Source organism: Mastomys coucha, unplaced genomic scaffold, assembly GCF_008632895.1.
Source record: "Mastomys coucha isolate ucsf_1 unplaced genomic scaffold, UCSF_Mcou_1 pScaffold8, whole genome shotgun sequence".
Classification (NCBI taxonomy): Eukaryota; Metazoa; Chordata; class Mammalia; order Rodentia; family Muridae; genus Mastomys; species Mastomys coucha.
Window position 1 is genome coordinate 72,201,905 of NW_022196914.1, and position 19,569 is coordinate 72,221,473.

General features: G+C 46.1%; 1 protein-coding gene across 2 annotated transcripts in view; it reads right to left on the minus strand.

The window, feature by feature from the left end:
* Map3k1 (mitogen-activated protein kinase kinase kinase 1) overlaps positions 1 to 15,466 on the minus strand; it is a 67,792-nt gene extending 52,326 nt beyond the window's left edge. Inside the window, exon 1 of one of the 2 annotated variants that reach the window (XM_031360543.1) lies at positions 14,530 to 14,981. In XM_031360543.1, the coding sequence (XP_031216403.1) occupies positions 14,530 to 14,981 (452 nt within the window). Of the gene's footprint in view, positions 1 to 14,529; positions 14,982 to 15,315 lie in introns of those variants that run through there. The other variant, XM_031360544.1, reaches the window with a different exon arrangement.
* Positions 15,467 to 19,569: the final 4,103 nt, after the last annotated feature.

Below are 19,569 nucleotides of genomic sequence, written 5' to 3' on the forward strand. Positions count from 1 at the left end.
AGGAGCTAGAAGACCCATTCCCCCGGCTCCAGGTAGGAATCCCAGGTGACAGAAGCCTGTGGGTGAGAGGCCAGCCTCTGCAATGACTTGTAGTCTCTGAACCCAGTTCACAGTCAATCAAAGAAACAGTGAGACACATGAAGGCACAAGTTAGAATGGAAAGTGATGAGATTTCTGAAACAATTTGAATTATCGAAAGAAAGAGCATTTTATATGTATAAAAAGATTCGGACTTAATGACTGCCTAAGTATTGGTGAGAAGAAAGAATCAATATTTAAAGCAGAGTCCTAAGATGAAACCCTTTAAAAGTCGTGCAAACATGAGTGAGCATTGATGCTTCTTACTAATGCACTTAAACAAACAAACAAACAAAAAACTAAAAGCAAACAAACAAAAATTAGCATTACATCAGCATCAAAATTAGCAAAAAAAAAAAAATCAGCAGCCAATAGTGCAGAATTTTCTGGCTTTGGGCTAATTTTGTGATTTAAAACATTTCTGATCATTTTAAAATGAACTCATTTGCTCTAAATACACACAAAAAGAAATAGCTGGGGCAGAGGGAACCCAATGTACAAGGACAGAGAGTTTAGGGTAGGTAATCCTAAGCATTAAAAGACAAAACCAAAAGGCCAGTAACATGGCATAACAAATGCTAAATCACACAGTACTCAACAAAATAGGATCCACTTGAAATAACACACCGAGGAAGCAGAGGGAGGATGGAGTACCCAGTGGCTCTGCGCACCTTGGTGCTGTGGTGAACTCTAAGGATCCTGCAGCAGCATGGGAGCAGGTGGTGAACTGGAAAGAGCTGAAGGAGCCATGGAGGGCTGTGGGGGGCGTGGCAAGGGGAGAGGGGAGTGAGTGACCAACTTGCCAAAAGCAGCTTCCTATTACAGAGGGTGGCCCCCAGCCCCCTCTTTCCAGATCAATGGTTCTCAACCTTCCCAGGGCTGCAGCCCTTTAATATAGTTCCTCATGTTGTGGGACCCCAACCACAAACTTTTTTTTGTTGCTACTTCACAACTGTAATCTTGCTACTGTTGTGAACTATAAATATCTGATATACAGAGGGTCTTAGGTGACCCCTGTAAAAGGACCATTTGATCCCCCAAATGTGATCCACAGGCTGAGAAATACTGCTCTAGGGGGTTTCAGGCACCTTAGGGTGGCCCTGAACTTCTGGTCCTCAGGCCTCCTGAACAGTGAGGGTGCAGGCTAGGCCCCATGCTCAGTTTCACACAGTGCTAGGGATCGAACCAGGGCTTCAGCAACACTAGGAGAACACTACCAACTGAGCTACATTCCCAGCCCTGGAAAAGAGTTTCCTGCTAACTTACTTATTTGTATTAAGATCTGTGACATCTAGCATTTTGCGGAACCCATGCAGCATTATACTGTACAACAAAATTCTGGACGCATTTTTTACCAAGTTGCTGGATTCAGAGAGAAGCTGACTTCAGACACTAATGACTTTGTATCAACAAAATTTGGCCCAGGAAGGAGGTAGAAGAAAAAGTAACAAGTTCTTAAGCATAACCTTTTCTCTCTGATGCCAAACTGTCTTTTGGGCCTGAAGGCTTTGTTCCCAGGTCTTTAGCACTGGTGTCAAAGCTCTCCTAGCAGACCCTCTCCGGATGGAGGAGTGCCCCACTTTCTTCTACTTTGGAGACTGCAGGACGGGCTCAGTGTGCACTGTGCAGATTGACAGTCCAGCTGCCTCATTTCCTAGTGACAGAACCTACAGCTAGTCATCACAATCTGTCACAGAGGTTCAGAATGGTGCCTCGGGAAGCAGTCTGTAACAACTGCTCTGCTCTCACCCTGCCTGGTCTGGAAATCACCTGCTGGGAACATACATAAGGCCTCAACCACATATCTCCATATCTGATGGCAATATTGCAACACTGAGAAGCAGGCAAGCGCCGTGAAGGGACGGGCTTTGCAGAAGCAGGAAGGCTCAAGTGTTCTTCACCACCAGTCCGAGACAAAGAACAATTACTGCTAATGTCCCAGTGTTCAGCAGTGAGTTATGTGCAGCCACAGAGTGGTGTGTGGAAAAACAGCCCTGGGTAAGGTCCGTGTGAACTCCATCAAGCTGGGGTCACCACGAGGTCTAGACCACTCAGTCACTCTTACTCCAGATCTAATTCAATGCCATCATTTCCTGAAGTTTGGAAACAAGATTATTAGACACTGAAGAAAAATAAAAGGAGTCACAGTTGCATTTGTGCTTTTCCAGAAACTGCCACTGCTGTCCAAATGCTGTAAAAGGAATCCCAAGACATAACTATGAACTTTCGCAATTAGAAACTGTCACCAAATAACACGTTTTTAAAGTTTTGACTGAGAAGCTGCCGCCACATGTGTGCTTATGAACCAGCCTTCTTAGACACAAGCTGAAGGATTGCTCGGCTCATCACTGCTAGATGTCCCTTTGCGGAAGGGACTCCAAGCTAAAAAGGAAGAGTGAAGTTACCAGGAAGCAGGTTTATAGCTACCATCAGGCCTGCTTCCTAACCAGCTACTGCCTGCTGAACACATTCTAATTTTTCCTCATATCTTTTCTCCACTTTGCAAAAGAACACTCTCCTTATAGTTGTAAGCTTCCTTAAAAACATTTCCTCAGTACTTAGTGTTATTTTATACATGATAGTTTCATCATACCCTCCCCTTTCTTTGGGGTACGTGTGTGCATGTGTGAGCTTATGTGAGTGAGTGTGTGTGTGTGTGTGTGTGTGTGTGTGCAGGATCTGTCACTACATCCCTCAAGACTGTCCTGGAACACTCTCTCCCTTCAGCCTCCTGAGCACTGGGATTACAGGTGTATGCGGCCATGTCTAGCCTTCCGCTGCTTCTCTTTTTATTACATTAAGCTTCTCTTCACAGGTGGTATACAGTTTGAAATCGCAAGAGTTTATAAATTAAGAATTTTTTTTCAATAAACTTAGCCACAAAAATAACTTTCAAAATGAAATTTCAGAAAGGAACAAGAACTTGAAGGACAACCAGGGGTCTGTAAAGCAAACACTTAACGTCAGAGTGCTGAGAGCGCTGGTCTGTTACAGTGACCGGTGTGCACCAGGAAGTGGGTCAGGACACCCAGAGCAGGAGGAGTCTCACCCGAGCTGGGCAGGACAGCCTGAGTCTGGAAGCCATGGCTCGAAGTGGCCTCAGAGGCTCCCTGCCACTCCTTCCTGGGTCTAGTTTGGAGCTGCACTTGCACGTGAGTAGCACAGAGTAGAGGTGTCAAGGACCTCAGCCTGCCAAGCACAGAGTAGGGGGCTTCGAGGACCTCAGTTTCCCAAGCCAGACTGACAGCTATTTCACCCCGCATCACAGAATCGAAAAGCTTCACTTTTCCATTTTTTTCCCGTGGAAAAATCATTCAAAATAGTAAGGGGAAAAGAATTTCTAACAAGATGATCACTATGTACACAGATGGCCTTTGCTAAAAACAAGAGCAGCTAAGTACAAGCCTTCAAGGTCATGTGTAATGGCGTTAAAGTTAATGAGAAACTTTAAAAGGGATCTCATCTCACGATCATCCTACTGTGAACTCCATTTTGGAGCTGAGAGATGTGAAGCTGAGCTTCCAGAGTGGTATTCATTCCCAGGGGCCTGATGGTAATAGGTGGCTGGCAGGTCTGGCTCCCAGCTCAGCAACTCCTCCTTTGAGCCTGCTGACCCACTTCCTGGTGCAGCGTGGTTACCATCCAGCTACAAAGGCTTTTTATTTAGTTCCAAGCACTGAGACCTAAGGATCAGTCCGTGGAACAAAACCCAAGCAGAGATCTCTGTCTAGCTCTCCAGCTGGCCAGAGCCAGGAACCTTGTCCTAGGTGTCTGAGCCCCATCTGCACCCTCTCTCCACTCAGGTGGGGCTGCCTGAGCTACCCAGGACAGATTTCTAATTATGCTGACACTGACTTCTGGGCCTCTGTACTTTCCACCCTCTTAGCTCATGGATTCTCTTGAAAGCCCCTTTCGAGTGACCCACTACTCAGAGTGCTTCAGGACTTAGCATCATGTCCCTGAGCCAGGCTGATGTCTGCAGGACACCCTCAGGGACACACCACTGGACAGGTGACTTCCTCCCCACTGTGTCCCCCAGAACCCTGATGTCCAGCTCACAGCAGATACTCAAGGTTATTGAAGGCATGGTGTCCCGTAATCAGGAGTGGTAACTCACATGAGTCATTCATGCTAACACACTCACTACACTGCCCTTCTGTCCCTCTAAGAACACTGCTCCAGGTTCATGGAAAGGGGCTTTGGAGACCTGGCAGCTGACACAAACCTGCCACAGACGTCCTCATGCCCAGCCAGGCTCTCTGCTTGAAGCATTTGAGCCTATTTGTCTGACCCGTGATGGCCTTGGATTAGTCTCAAGGGCAGTCTCGGCTTGGTACCAACATTTTTCCCCTGCCACCGCACGTCTGAAATTCTAACACCAGTGAGTTAGAACATTTGATTTTACAACGTGTGCTTCAGACACCTCTCTGTCTGTCGATACTGCTGTCTGAAAGGCATGAGCATACACACAATGACAAAGAGAAAACGAAGAAGCTTTAAGAGCAGTGACTATAGAGAACTTTTAAACCAAGGAGTTCAGCAGTATTTACAGCACAGTGCTGACTTCCACAAATAGGCACATTTATTTTTAGTAGAATACCAGTAACTCTTTATTTCAAAGAGAATAAAAACACACACAAAAAATACTTCACTGAGGAGGCAGAGTAAGCCCTTCAGACAGGAGCATTAAATGGTGACCACAGGAGGGCTCAAGTGTTCTGTGTGTGGGGATTTGGAGGTTACAAGAAGTTGCATCCCAGAGCATCTAAACTGCATTATGGAGATTGAGCTTCATGGTAAGAATGGAGGAAAGTCTGATGGGGGCGGACCCAGCGTTGACAGCTGTGGGAGAGAGGGTCAGCCAGCTCAGAGTGAGGCTGATGGTGTGGAAGACAGAGCTGAGCCTGTAGGGAGATGGTGCCAGCTTTTACCCAGGAAAGCATCCTGAAAGGCACGGAGGCTCTCCAGTAAGGACTGGGGGACTGGGAGAATAGAGCTGGGTCCTGACAGAGCCACCCTCTGCCCAGGAGACCTCCCCAGGTGACAGCTGGAAACAAAGAGCCATCACCTGAACAAGGACACTCTCCCGGCTGAGTCAGCAGAGACTCCTGTTTCTTGGTGCCGGTGCCGGTTGGCTTTCTTTCTATCTAGCCCAAAGCTTGAAATTCGGTGACTTAGGAATGTAGAATTCTCACCCCAACTCCAACTGAGAGAAGATCAAGCTAAGGCATGCAAATTCAAGTGGGAAACCTTTTTTTACCCACCAACTTGACAAAAAAAACGAAAGATGAAACACAATTTTGGCAATATACCATGTTGGTAAGGCTGGGAAAATGGTCACTGTCACCTACTGTGGCATGGATGTGAACTGACACGAGGTTTTACAGGGCAATTTGGCTGTGCTATTATATTTTAAAATACACATTCCCTTCCACACAACAATTTATGCCAGCATATTTATTTTACAAAGTCAAGAGCACAAGTATATGTGTGTGTGTGCATGTGTGCAAACACATAGGTGTTTATCTTTAGACATTTATATTGTTTTAAATTATTATTTTAAGCTTTAGTGACATATATATGTATGTGCATATATGTCATTTTATTTATTATTTTATTGATGAAGTTTACTTCATCACTGTAATATAAACAGCAAAGAGGTATATATTTAGTATACTAAAAAATAAAATGTATAATTTCAGAATAAGACACTAAACCAAGCCAGGTGTGGTGGCACTTGTCCTGGCACTGGGAAGCAGAAGAAGAGGGATTTAGCACAGTCAGGCAGCCAGGCTTTATATGGAGTTTAAAACCAACCTATAAGATCTATGTTTATGCCTCCCTCACAAGACACACCCCACCTTTCAAGAATATTAGTGAAGGCTGGGGATCTGGCTCACTGGGAGAGAGCCCTTGCTCATGTAGGACACTCTGGGTTCAATCATCAGCGCCAGAATAAAGAAGAAGAGAATATCCATGCTTTCTGGCACATCTTTTTCTGTCTGTCCATCTGTCTATTTTCTTTTTGTAACCTCTGCAAATGTGAAGCGTACTTTATGACTGAGCTACCTCCCCAACTTGTCACATCCTTTTAAAAATCTAAGGTCCAAAAAAAAGCACCAACTGAAATCCTGAGAATCAGTAACAAATACAGCCAATTAAAATACCTTTCAGAGGAAAAAGAGTAGAAACTGACATACTGTACTATCCTAGAACACATACACAATTAAGGTTTTGCAAGCTACTCTCAATAACCCCAAACCTTCAGTAATTTACACAGTTTGGTTAATGTTAGGTGGGAAGCTGGAACTGAGTTCCTGACCTTGGAGATCTAAGGAAACGGCTGAGATATCCTGGTAATTATTGTTATAATTAAAAACAAAGAAACTGCAGAGTCTTTGACACAGACCAACAAATAAAAAGGTTTTTCTCACACAGAGGATTCACAAGGTGTCTATATATTATTAGAAAAATATATGTGTGTGTATATATGTGTGTGTACATGTATTTATGTGTGTGTACATATATATATGATAATTAGCAGCATCCACTCTATGTAATTCAAAGAAAACTTCACTTATCCACTGTCTAGACTGCAGAGCTGCAGACACTTGAGAGAAGCTCACTATCTTAAGCATTAAAATCTGAGAAAATCTCCTTAACACATGTTACAACCTCTAAGATGACCAAAAAAAAAAAAGACAACTTTAAATAAGAAGCCATATTTGTTATAAAGCAAAGTGATTTTATGTCTTGATTCCATTCACTTTGCAGGTTAGGAAAAACTGACGCCCAAACCATGTTGCTCAAAGAGGTTATGTTCTAACAAGCAAGCATTGTCTACCCAGGAGGAGCCTACTGTCCCAACACCAGGCGACCCTGAATGTACATTCCAATTCTCCTCTTCTGCCTCCCTGACTCCCTTGGGTCAGCCTGCTAATATCTCTGCTAGAAAGCAACCTGCTTGCCTTCTGCAATGCCCACACTGTGTTCCTCTAACTACTGTGGGACCGGAACACCAAATGACCAAGACTGCAGCTCCCTAAGTCAACGTCAGTCCTGCACAAATGCCTTGAGACTCTTGTAAAATCAAAGGACTTCACAAATCCACCCTCCCCTGCCCCGCCCCCTTTGGCTGCTTGAGGCCTTCTCTCTTAGTTACTAAACTGTGCTCTAGCTAAGGGACCTGCTGGGTTCAGTTACCTCCTGTCTGGTTCCTGTTACATGAGTCCGCGGCGCCTGAAATCTCATACAGTGCTTGCCTAGCAAATCTTTTCTTTAATGTGAATGTGGACTTCTACTCATCCCCAAGTGACTTACCAAGACTATAAATCTTAGAAGCCAGTTTTCAAAGACAAAAATCCTAGAAGTATATCTTAACATTAAACACCATCCTGAGAACTTGGTAAAAGAGTTATACGTCAAGGCCCAACACCCTTATGCATGTACTTACTCCTATGTGTATATTCTCAACCACTCAGTTAGTACGGAAAAGTCTTAAGCACTGAGCAAACTCCTTATACCTGAAGGCAACCAGGTAGCACAGCCACATGCTCCAGACACCGGCTGACCTACTTACTGGAGGCACCCGGTACTGCTACAAGTCCAGAAACTTTCCAGCCAGCCTATGGAGAACCTGTAGGTTGAGTCTGCACTCTATGGCTTGAGCCCCTCTCAGCTAGGTCGTAAACTACATCTGACCAGAGGGAGGAACACAGGATCCACTTGTCCTAACATGCATGGTGCTGTCCCTCCTGTTCTGTTTCCACAGACAGCTGTGAAGCTGTTGAGCATTCAGTGGTGTTAGGCTCCTACCCAGCCGCAGCCCTGTCCACTCAGGCCGTACGGTCTTCTGGGGCCTGTAAGTCGGTCAACAAAGGAGTTAAATGTAAGATCTCAACAATCTCAGCAGAGGCACTGCACCACAAAGTCAGACTGGGCAAGTGGAAAAGTTTCCTTACGGAAGGGACAAGGGACTAAGGTTTCAATAGTGTGGCTGCCTTAAGTAAGAAAGGCAGGGGAACACGGAAAGCACAGACTGCCAGCAGGAGGCAGTGTTCGGAGTTTGAGGAAATGAAGGAAGTGAGCCTAGGGACTAGGGAGAGCCAGGATGGGCCCGAGAGGTAGAGGCAGAGGCAGAGGTCGTTAACCCAGCCAGCCAGGGACCGCTGAGGGAACGCTGTAGATTCAGTTGGTCTGTAATTGAGTGAAAACCTTAGAAAGTTTTTGGACTTAATAGAATTCCTTCACTTTTCTGAAGGTAGGATACTAAGGTGAGGTTTACATTTAAACAGTCTCTCATGCATGTAACATGGAAAACAATCTGAAAAGGCAAGAGTGAGACACAGGATGCACGAAGCTGCTCTCCAGTTTATAACACATGGCGGCTGCCTGGACTAGGCAGGTGGCAAATGACAGAAGAGTAAACAAGGCTGAGGGAGAGCGGGCAGGTGCCAAGGAGGAGTCCTGGGTCCTGCTTCTGCACTAAGTGAGTAGGAACGGGCTAGCACTGGTTTAGGGAAGAATAGCAGCTTGGTTCTGGTACAGTCAGCAGTCCAGGGAGGTCATGACCAGGAAAACAAGTTCCAGGTATTCTGAATGGCCAATGTAAGGAGACAGAATAGGGAAAGCTTAGAGCCGTTCTGAAGACTTAATTCTAGTGTCCCAAAGGATAGAACAATGTCCAAGAAAGAACTGCTAAAGTCATAAGTGGAGAAAGGCGTACCATCTACCCAATCACCAGGCAATTTAGATACCAGAGCTCAGTTTCTCAGTGCTTGACAGTTTGCATATGGCTCCAGTTATAATTACATGTGACTGACATATACTAATTATTATAGATTTTAAATTATAAGTCAAAAATTTCAATGACTGCTTACTAAATACCAACAAACTTCTGCTCAACACCAAGTAAAACATATGTACAAAACATAAAAATCCATGCTGGGAATTACAATTCCTGATCTGGTACTTAGTATTCAAAATGTTGTAAGACCTGTTTGAAGATGACATCGTAACATATCAGTTAATGATTACTTGGGCCAACCAGAAAGCAAAGCTCCCCCTCCCCCCTCCCTCCCTACACATACCCCAGACAGACAGGCATACATGTGACAAACTTACCATTATCCTAACTACAAGACAGTATACTTGGTACCATGAGGCTCCAGGGACTTCAAGTGGTCCAATGGCCACAGTAGGAACTCCCAGCTGACAGCCATTCACTTTAAACATGCACCTGGTTAAGACTTAAAAATTCTGCCTAGCAATGTATCACATCTAAGTCTATAATATCAAAGTATCAAGCCAACGACACAAATGCTGACAGAACTGAGCACCCTGTCCAAGTTAACTGGGGTGCAGAGAAAACAGGCTATCCTGATCATCCCACGCCCCGGAGTATATTCTGCGGGCCATCGCACTATTTTCCTATCAGGAGCTGCTTTGATGAGTAATAAGGGCTGAGGTTTAAAACCAGTGTTGGCAGATATTGAATTTCCGGCTCCCATACCTCGTTTTAATTTTCTCTTAGAACAGGAAAAAAAAAATCATGCCTGAACTTGCAGCTTTGTCTCCATCCCTCTTAGTAAGAGCAGGCAGGCAGGCAGGCAGGCAGAGTGAGAACCAGATCTGCATCTGTTTACTATGGCTGCTGCCTCCCAAACCCAGCATGCCTGTTCTGAGAGAAGGGCAAACAACAAAACAAAACAACAAAACAGAGAAAGGGAGCTTGAAAACCAAGTACGCCAGATGCAGGAGAGGGCAAAGCCACCTTTCCTGGCTACTAACTTATGAGTCGGACAGTCAGTCAGTAACTGGGCCTCAGGGAGCTAGGAAGGTGTGGCTGTATTCACCTAATGCTGTGGGTGAGGTTCAGAGGACTGATTTTGGTCTCTCTTCCCTCTTCCTCTCCCTTCCCCTCTCCTCCCTCTCCCTCTCTCTCTACACTTAACATAGAATCATGAAACACATCCACTCTACCATCCACCAACTGAAACCCAGGCTCTGTACTAGTGACCTTTTGATCAACCAGACCACTGTCTTGCAAAGTTCATCTACACTGAATGAATGAAATCTAAGACAGTGGGAACACTATTCTGGCTTCTTTGTCTCCTTTCACTTATGATTTAATATGGCACAAATCTAAGAAACTTTCAACACTAATCATTTATCCTCTTTGCCAGAGCAGGGGGGTTGGAGGGGCATACATAGTACTTACTTGTAAAATACGTGTGCCCACGCAAGGCTGTCAGATCTGTACAGGCAGGGCAGAGTCTGAGCCCGTCCTCTCACGACTTCTACAGAGCAACTTCCTTTTTAAAGTTCATAAATTAATTTAATAATTAACTTGAAAACAAAAATAGAAACAGCAAAAACTAAGGAGAGGAGCTGGCAACAGAGGCAGGCTGACTTGGGTGGAATCCTAACTCTTGCCTGTACCATTCGGTCATGGGGGCTTTTCTACGTCCAATTAATTTTTACCTCTCCAAACAGAAGTTACAGTGCCCAAGAGGGTTGCAGTGGCGATTAAACAAGGTGATCTATTTAATCTGTCAGCCTCACAGAAGGCAAGGAAGCTGACTGTACTAAAAGCAAGCAACTACCAAATGTGTTTTAAGCCATACATAGGTAAAATCCCTACATTTAGCGATCTAAAGGGTAGCAGACTAACGTCCCCGAGTCCGGTGAGTCATTTACTTTAATTCTGGTTCTGACTTCTTTCATAATTAAAAATATTCTCAAGTAATTTCTTAAAGACATTATTATATTTTAAATATTGCACATGTTAGCAATCCAAGGCCTTGCTCATGCTAGGGTAAGCGTTTATCTACCTCCTGGCTTTACTGGTTCCCTTCACATTCTTCAGCAACTGCAAGGCCAGGACTAAGGAAGACGGCCAGTCTAAAGGATGCATGTGATATGCGTGATACAAGCGAATCATCCTATGTTGAAAAGTGCAGGCCATGAACCAAGACCTTCCCATGCCACACTTTCCCACTTCCTTTAACACAGATTTCCCCTCAGCTCAGGGAAGCACATGGAGTGCAGAATGCAAAGGCAATTCTAACAGCATTTTGGAACATCCCTCAGATTTCCTCAGAATAACCCATTCTCCCTGACTACTTGTATCTCATCACTTCTTCCTTTGGAATTGGCCAACGGGTCAAGGACGGAGCAGCAGAGTCTGCCTAGACATACTGTAGCTGGTTTTCTCTTTTTTTTCCTCCCTCTCTCCCTCCCGCCCCCTTGTTGAAAGCAACAGAATATCCCTTTCTCTGCACATTTTGAAATCTTCAGGCCCACATGTCAGTGACCATTTCCACAATGTGCAACATCACACTTGAAGTGCTAGAGAAGTATCGATCCGGGCTCCTTCCTGTTTGCCTATCTAACAAAATGGAGTCATTATAGTGTATTGGAAATCACATATTAAGGAATGTTGGTTAACCAGTCACTCTTGCCAAGATCAGATATGAAGAGAAAACAAAAGCTGGCAACCACTCTAGCTCTGATATTTCTCTTCCAGAATCCTATTTAATAAGGTTAATCTTTTAAAAATACAGTAATTTCCTTACCTAGTTTAAAACAAAACCTGGAGAGAAAATCCTAAGCACCAGCGCTCAGCAGCTCACTCAGGGCTAACTTCTGGGCTCAGGAGCTCACTCAGGGCTAACTGCTGGGCTCAGGAGCTCACTCAGGGCTAACTTTTGGGCTCAGGAGCTCACTCAGGGCTAACTTTTGGGCTCAGGAGCTCACTAAGGGCTAACTGCTGGGCTCAGGAACTCACTCAGGGCTAACTTCTGGGACTACATCTATGATCCTGGAGAATTATCTACTCAGAGTTTAAAAGGACTTATTTTTAGGTTTATTATTAATGCTTTTATACCTCCCCTCCAGCAAAGGATCAGTGAGTTGTATTTTTAGCCTAACAGCTTCTAAAAGGAAGTGAAACTGAGGCCTGAGGAAGCGAAGGCGGCTTATGAAATATCTAAGTTTTAAACAAAGCTAACATCAACAAGCACAGCATATCTTGCTCTTTCACGGGGCAGCAAATTGATAGTTTGGTTGAAGCTACAAAAATAGGAGAGAGTAATTATATCTGCCAAACTCACAAGAGCCTGTTCAATGGAGAGTAACACTGTAATTTTTCTTCAAAGACAGTAAATAGGAAGGAAAAGCCCCTTATTCTGTAGTATAAGGAAAAAAAAAAAATCCAAACCCTTGGGCGCCACTTACAGGCGCAAACTTTCACTGACTTGAGTTATTTCACTTAAAGAGAGGGGGCAGACACACAATCTTGGACTTTAATGATTAACTTTAATGAATTTCTCATAACTTATCTTTTACAAATGTGTATTTTCTAAACTTTCAATTTCTACACTCAAAGTTCAGAAACTGAATTTAAAAAAACATACAACAGGTCTTCAGACACACAGAGGGGACCTTCGGCTCTCTACTACTACTGAAAGCAAACCTAAAATATCAGTATCTAATCTTCCTCTTCAAAGTATGAATACGAACTACTTGAAAAGGGGAACACACTGTTCAACTGAGACTTTATATGACTGCCATATAATCATTTCCCCAAGATTTTAAACGATAAGATAATAAAGTGTCATAACAGGAAACCCAAAACACGACAATATTTTTGTATATTCTCTTCTTCATGATATAAGTTTTATACCAGCAGATTTGAAATGAATTTCAAACCAGTGCTACAAAAACTGGAGGGGAGGGGGGTGTTAGTATTATTTCAAAAGGATAGATAATCGATATTTTGCATCAAACTGAACTATCACATATAACCTTTGGGATGCACCAACAGAATTCTAGCTAGCAGTATTTATTTAAAGACAGCCTTTACAATTATAAGCCACTCCTTAAAGAGAGAGAAAAGAAAATGAAAATATTAAGCACCGATCACTCAGGTATTCAATTCCACCTGCCCTCACCTTGGTCCTCCGATTTCTAGAGGCAACACTAAAGTTCTATATATCATTTTTGCAGTTGCTGCTCTCATGCTATATTCATAGCTAGTTACACTGACTTTATAAATGCTTAAGTGTGGCCAACTGTATTACCATATAGAAAAAAAATCAGGTTTCACAGGACTAGATAAAATTAATTCCTCAAAGTTTGAGTTAGTGTTTTCTTCTTTCATCTGCAGTTGATCTGTACTAAAGAGTTGCCACCAAAGAATTATTCGGGTTAATCTAATCTGCAGAAACAGGAAACCCTAGAGGAAGATACGTGTACAAGTGCACATAGAAAGCTGCAGCGGGGCTGCCTTCTGCCTACCTTCCTCACCAAACTGCCAGAGCCAGGGGTCAACACACTGTTTACTACTGGGGTTGGGGGCTGGGGAGGGGAGGGAAAACGACCTCCAAGTAATAAACGGACCGTGATTTTAAACAATCCGGAGCACAAAACGGGGTCAAATTACTTTAGATAACTAACCGAAACCAAGGATTCCTACTGTCAGATTCGACACACAATAAAACACTCTCCACCCATAGTAAACGTCAAGAAATTCTACAGGGCCACCGGGTGACTATCACGAAAACATACCCAGCAACTTCACACACCCACCAAGATTTTATGCTTTTGTGTATTCTCATCCGGATTTTTAAAAAGTATCATATACTTAAAATCATTTCCTCTAACAGAAAATTTTTCCAGTAGCCAAAAAAGGGCGAGGCCAAAGAGCCGTTGGTGTAAACTATCTTACGCACATCCTACTTCTGGTGCACCGGAAGACCCCTGCGAGCAAAGCCGCAGCCCCGCACCGTCCCTGTCCCCGCCACGCAGCGTGGCCGCGGGGCGCAGTCCCCACGGCTTTGAAGCTGAATGGCTGACACATCCGGTCCTGGATCCCTCAGCATTCCGCCAAACGCTAACTTCAAAGGCGGATTCAAACTCCCAGCATTAGGCGCTCTAGGCTCCGAGGTGCGGCAGGGATTCCCAGGGACACGCAGTGAGGGGAGAGTCACGGAGTCCCCACAGACCCGGCCGCCCCGCAAGCCCGCAGCGTCCGCCTGCGTCGCTTTGACAGGCGTTCCCCGCGGTCCTCGGAATCCCCCGGCCGCCCAGAGCGCGCCACCTCAGCCCGGCCGGGTACCTGGCCGCGGGCGCGCGTCCCCGTGGGGCCGAGGGGCTCCATCCTGTCACAGCGCGCAGACCCTTCGCGCTCCGGGCTCCCCACTCACTGCGCGCCGTGGGGGCTCTCGGGACCCGGTACCCGGGAGCCCCGCACCTTCGCAGCTCACACGCCTGTCACATGTCCGCAAACAATAACAAACTCTGCCGCACGTTCCCGTCCGGTCCCCACGCCGTCCCCGGCGCCGCCCGACCTTCAGGGCTCGGGGGCGCGGGGCCCCACGAGCGGAGCCCCGGGAGCCGCGCGCCGTGCTCGCTTCATTCATTGCCCGCCCGGCCCGGCCCGCCGCTCACCCGGAGGGGGCCGCTGCAGAGGGCTGCTCGGCCCCCGCGGGGCTCCGGGCGCCGCTGTCCCGCGCGGCCGCCAGCTCGGCAGAGTGGGAGCCGCAGCGACTCGCCGCTCCGGGGGGTGGCGGTCCCGCCGCGGACTGGAAGCCGCTCGCTCCCGCAGCCGCGTCCGCGGGCTCCGGCGACGGGGAAGTCGATGGGCAGGGCGGCGAGGCGGTGAGGAAGAGCGGCTGCTCCGGCAGCTGGTCCAGCTCCACGCTCCGCACTTTGCGCAGCTGCCGCCGCCGCCAGTCCGCGCGCTCGCGGCCCGCGCTGCCAGTCTCCCGCAGGAGCCCCGCGCCCGCTGCGGGCGCGCCGCTTCCCTGGAGAGCACCGCCGCCGCCGCTCGCCTCGGGGCTCGCCGCCGCGGCGCCCGGGAATCCGGACGACGAGGCGCGATCGCCCGCCGCCGCCGCCATTTTCTCTCGCGGGCTACATTCGCTCGTGCCTGCGGGGGAGGGAGGGGGCGGGGAGAGCGCGGGGGGCGGGCGGAGCGGCGGGCGCGCGCTGCGCCGAGGGCGCGGGCACGAGCGGGGCCGCGCCGCGGAGCCCGGGAGCGCGGAGCGGCGGGCGCGCGGCACAGGTGGGAGGGCAGGGGCTCTCCGGGGGCCGCGCGGGGCGCTGTGCGCTGCAACCGGCCAGCCGCCAGGTAGGGCGAGGCGGGGCAGCGGCTCGGCCGGAACTCGCCCACCCTTGAGCGAGCAGTAATTGGGGCGTGAGCGCTGGAAGGGGGACGCAAGCCGGAGGACTCACGGTCTGTCACTTCACGCGCTTAGTAGCGGCCGCTGGGGACCCCGCGCGCACTGGCCGGGCCTGCGCCCGAAGCGCAGGTGGCGCCCCGGGACTGTCGCCTGCTGCAGAGGGACGCGAAGCCTTCACTTAGGAAAGCAGACCTCTTCTGGTCCCGCCCTCGTGTCACAAATAACACTACTTAAGATTTGCTGTGCTACCTTGAGCACATCTGAAGCTGCCGGTTTGGGATACCCTTCCCCCTCCCACCGGCTACGCAGAGGGACCCAACCCGGGTACTCTGCCAGAGGCTACTCCCCCGTCTTGGAAAGGCAGGCTCCAACCGAAAGCGGGAGAGCACGTCTGGGGAAGGAGCCAGCGCAGTGCCAGGAAGCGCTGGATCTTGCCATCTTCTACCAGGTCTCTCCCCACCCCACCCCACCCCCTCAGATGCTCCCAGCTGCACGTCCCTCTTCCTGGCAGTCAGGTGACAGGCCCGGTTCCCGGGTGTCCTCCCCCCCAACCCCCCACCGCCCCGGCCGCTCCCAGGTTGTCCTATGCGGCGTCCCTCGCCTTTCTCCTGCCTGAGAGTCTTTCTAGAAAAGGTGCTGGGGATAGAAAAGCAGTATATATATAATGGGATATCCTCCCCCCCTCCCCGACCCCTTTTCAGCGGAATAGAGCTGCCATGTCGCCTGAATCTCACCCGCCTCCGCTACTTCTTTTCCTCTAGCCACTTTGTCTAGAATGGACAATCTCTCAGAACCCAGGATCTCTAGATTTATTTTGTGAAACATTAAGACATGAGGCTTGGGGGAGGGGTAAGAAGGGTTTTCGTCTTATAGAGAAAGGAGAGATCTCTCCTATATTTAGACAAAAGCCTGAACTATCTCAAAGTAATTCATTTAACCTCTCCAAAGTAGATCAAATGAAGCCCTCCTTAGGTGTGTAATGTCAGCTGGAGAACAAAAGGGAGGGCTTTGTTTGTTGGGTTTTTGGGGGTTTTTTGTTTTTTTTTTTTTAAAGAATCCTGACTTCAGTTTAAGCTCAATTTTATGCTTACTGCTAGAACATCTGGCACGCTATAGTTTTCAATGGTTACATTAAAAGGTACACGTTTTGAAAGTTTAGATTAGTCTGTTCAAGATTTAGGTCTACATTTAGGCTATAATTATATGCTCTTTTAATGGTAGACAAGCATAACATCCAAACCAAACAGTAGTTATTTCCCAGGTCTTCCTAGATTGCCACACCCACCAAATCCTAAATTGAAAAGGATTAGCTTTTCTAGTTTCTACTGAGATCTAAAATAAACTTTAAATTGGCACACTCTTAGTTAGGTACCTGTAAGTGAGAAAAAAGCCACTGCAGACCCTTAGCCTTTGTTTCCATCTTTGGACCAGGTTTGGAGGTTTGGCCTGAATAGCAAAAAAAAAAAAAAAAAAAAAGGAATTCCAGCAAAAGGTGACTTTTGCCTCTTTATTTGTGCAGTGTTTGAACTGTTTGAAAATGAGGGTGGGCATCAAATGAAGCACAATTGACTAAGGGCAGTTCTCTGGCCTCTGTAGACCACATCAGTCGGTGAAGACCACGGAGACTTTAAGTGCTGTCTCTCCCCAATAGTTTCTGGTGTTTTGAATCCCATTTCCTTTCATCTTTTATGGACAAAGCCTGCTGTCATAATGCACCTACACTTGGTTTTCTTTCAGAGATAAATAATAAAAGGACCAGATTGGCTAAGGAAGTCTGCTCTCTGCTCTATATGTTAATAGAAAGGCTCCTTTGAAAGCAGTTAACTGGATAGGTCCCTACCCAACTCTGTGAGTTGTAAGTATGATTAAGTGTGGCCCTCCCCATCACCACACACCCAACCCAACCCCTCGCCACCTTGATCTTTGGAGCTGTTTGGACCCTGTGCTGTTTTTCTGCAGAAACATGTGTCAAATGGCAGGCTGCAGTAGGCTTTCCATTGCCTTAATTTGATTCTGTTTCCCCTTTTTTCTCCACAGCTACGATTTCCATCCTCACTTGGACTTAAATGTAGCAGTGATTTCCTGTACACTGTTGTAGTTTCAGGAGCTTTTACCAGAAAGTAACTTTTACCAGAGCTTTCCAGGTCACAGCTTTCACAGAGGGCTGCCGGGAATGGCCTAAGTCACACTTGAGCTGCTACACCAAGTTCATTTGGAGGATAAACACAGGGCATTTCCTCATTGGCATAACTATCACGATGTTAAAATGAAAAGGTGTATGTGCTGGCAGGGTATTTCAGCTTGTATGTCATTCCGTTTGTATTTACTGAGCACCTCCTCTGCACACACAAGAGGTTCTATTCCTGTTAAATTTTAATAATTTTAATATTTTATTAATTAATCATTGTTATTAATTATTAATATTATCATACAATTAATATTCTTAATCATTGTCTTGATCTCATCGACTGTTTTAACAGAATAGAATTTTTCACCTGTAAATATTTTTTATCAGTGGGTATTTGTCAGGCTGGCTGACATATTTTCAGACCCATGGGTATTAAATTTAACACATTTCTATCCTAACAGTGGCACATGCCTTTAGTCCCAGCACTCCAGAGGCAGAGGCAAGTGGATCTCTGGTTATTAGATCAATATAGTATGAGTATGAGTAAAAACTAGAAATTGTTCCAATGAGAACTGAACTAAGTGCTTCAAAGAATGAATGAGGTCAAGACATGGAAAGTATTCTCTGTCAGATCAAGCATGATCATTATGGAAGATGAGGAAGAGGGGGCTCCTCTTTAGACAATTAGACAAATTTACTTTAAAAGTATCTATGTTTGCTAGCTTTAGTGACAATGCCTCTTGCAGGCAGGGTCAGTGAGAAGGACACATGGGTGTATAAGCGGAGGCCCTACATGCAAAGAAACAAGGCCCTGTCACCAAATCCCAACCGCAAACCTGCAAACTGAACAAAGCAAAGCCTTGTGATTTACTTGAGAGTAAAGTGGCTAAGATACATCCATGCACATAGCACCCTTGAGTAAGGAGTATCTAAAGACCTTTCATGAATTTACCTGTACTGTAATAAAACCAGAAACTACATTTTATGATAGTCAAAGCAGGAGGTTTTAAATTTAAGGGTGAAGTAGAAATGTATTAATTTTTTCCAGAGGTCCAGGGTCTCATTGGGTAGGTAGCTCAGGCTATCCTGAAACTTACTATGCAGTTCAGACTTGCCTCAAACTCACACAGATCCACCTGTCTCTGCCTCCCCTCTGCCTCTGCTTCCTCTGCCTCCTCTGCCTCCTCTGCCTCCTCTGCCTCCTCTGCCTCCTCTGCCTCTGCCTGAGTGCTGGGACTAAAGGCATGGGCCAATGTGTTAGGCTGGATATTTATTAAGTTTAATCATTCCTCTTAGCAAAATTTTACCCTTTCTAACCTGCCCTGAGTCTTCAAATCATTTGAATGAGCAACATTGGCTGCTGATGTAGGGTGATTTGTTTGTTGGTTTTGTGAGACAGGTCATGCTTGATAGATAGCCCAGGGTGGGTTCAAATTTCTCATTTTCCTACCCTCCCCCTCTAGGTGCTGGAATCACAGGCATGCAACATCATGCCTTGTGGTTGCCTGTTTTTTTCCTTGCACAACTTGAGGTCAAAAATTTGAATAAGGTATTCAATATTGGTATCCACTGGAAGAATAATATTTAGTAAAATATAATATAAAACACATTCAAACAACATAGACAATTTTAGTTTTCTATTACACTTAGGAGTAGGTAAAATGGTAAACCTAATCTCAACAATGTATTTTATACCCAAATATTTAAATGCATACTCACACAACAAAATATTGCTAATGATATCTTCTTAATGGAAACTGGCATATTTTATGACCGTCATATTTATAGAGTATCTCACACATCTTAACTCGGACTCCAGGCTTTCGGCCCTCTAGATCTATGATTGTCAACCTGAGGGTTGAGACCCTCTTGTGGGTCACATATCAAATATCCTGCATATTAGATATTTGCATTCAGAGCAGTATAACAGTAGCAAAATTGCAGTTATGGGGTAGCAATGGAACAATTTTATGGCTCGGGGTCAGCACAACATGAGGAACTGTATTAAAGGGTCACAGCACCGGGAAGTTTGAGAACCATTGCAGATGTACATGTAGCCTGTAGCTACTCTAAATTCTGGAACCATCATATCTAAGACATTTTATGGATTGTAGGATATCTAGTTAGGGCATATTGGTGTATGAGAAAAAATACCAATCTGTATGTGTTGAGAAAACA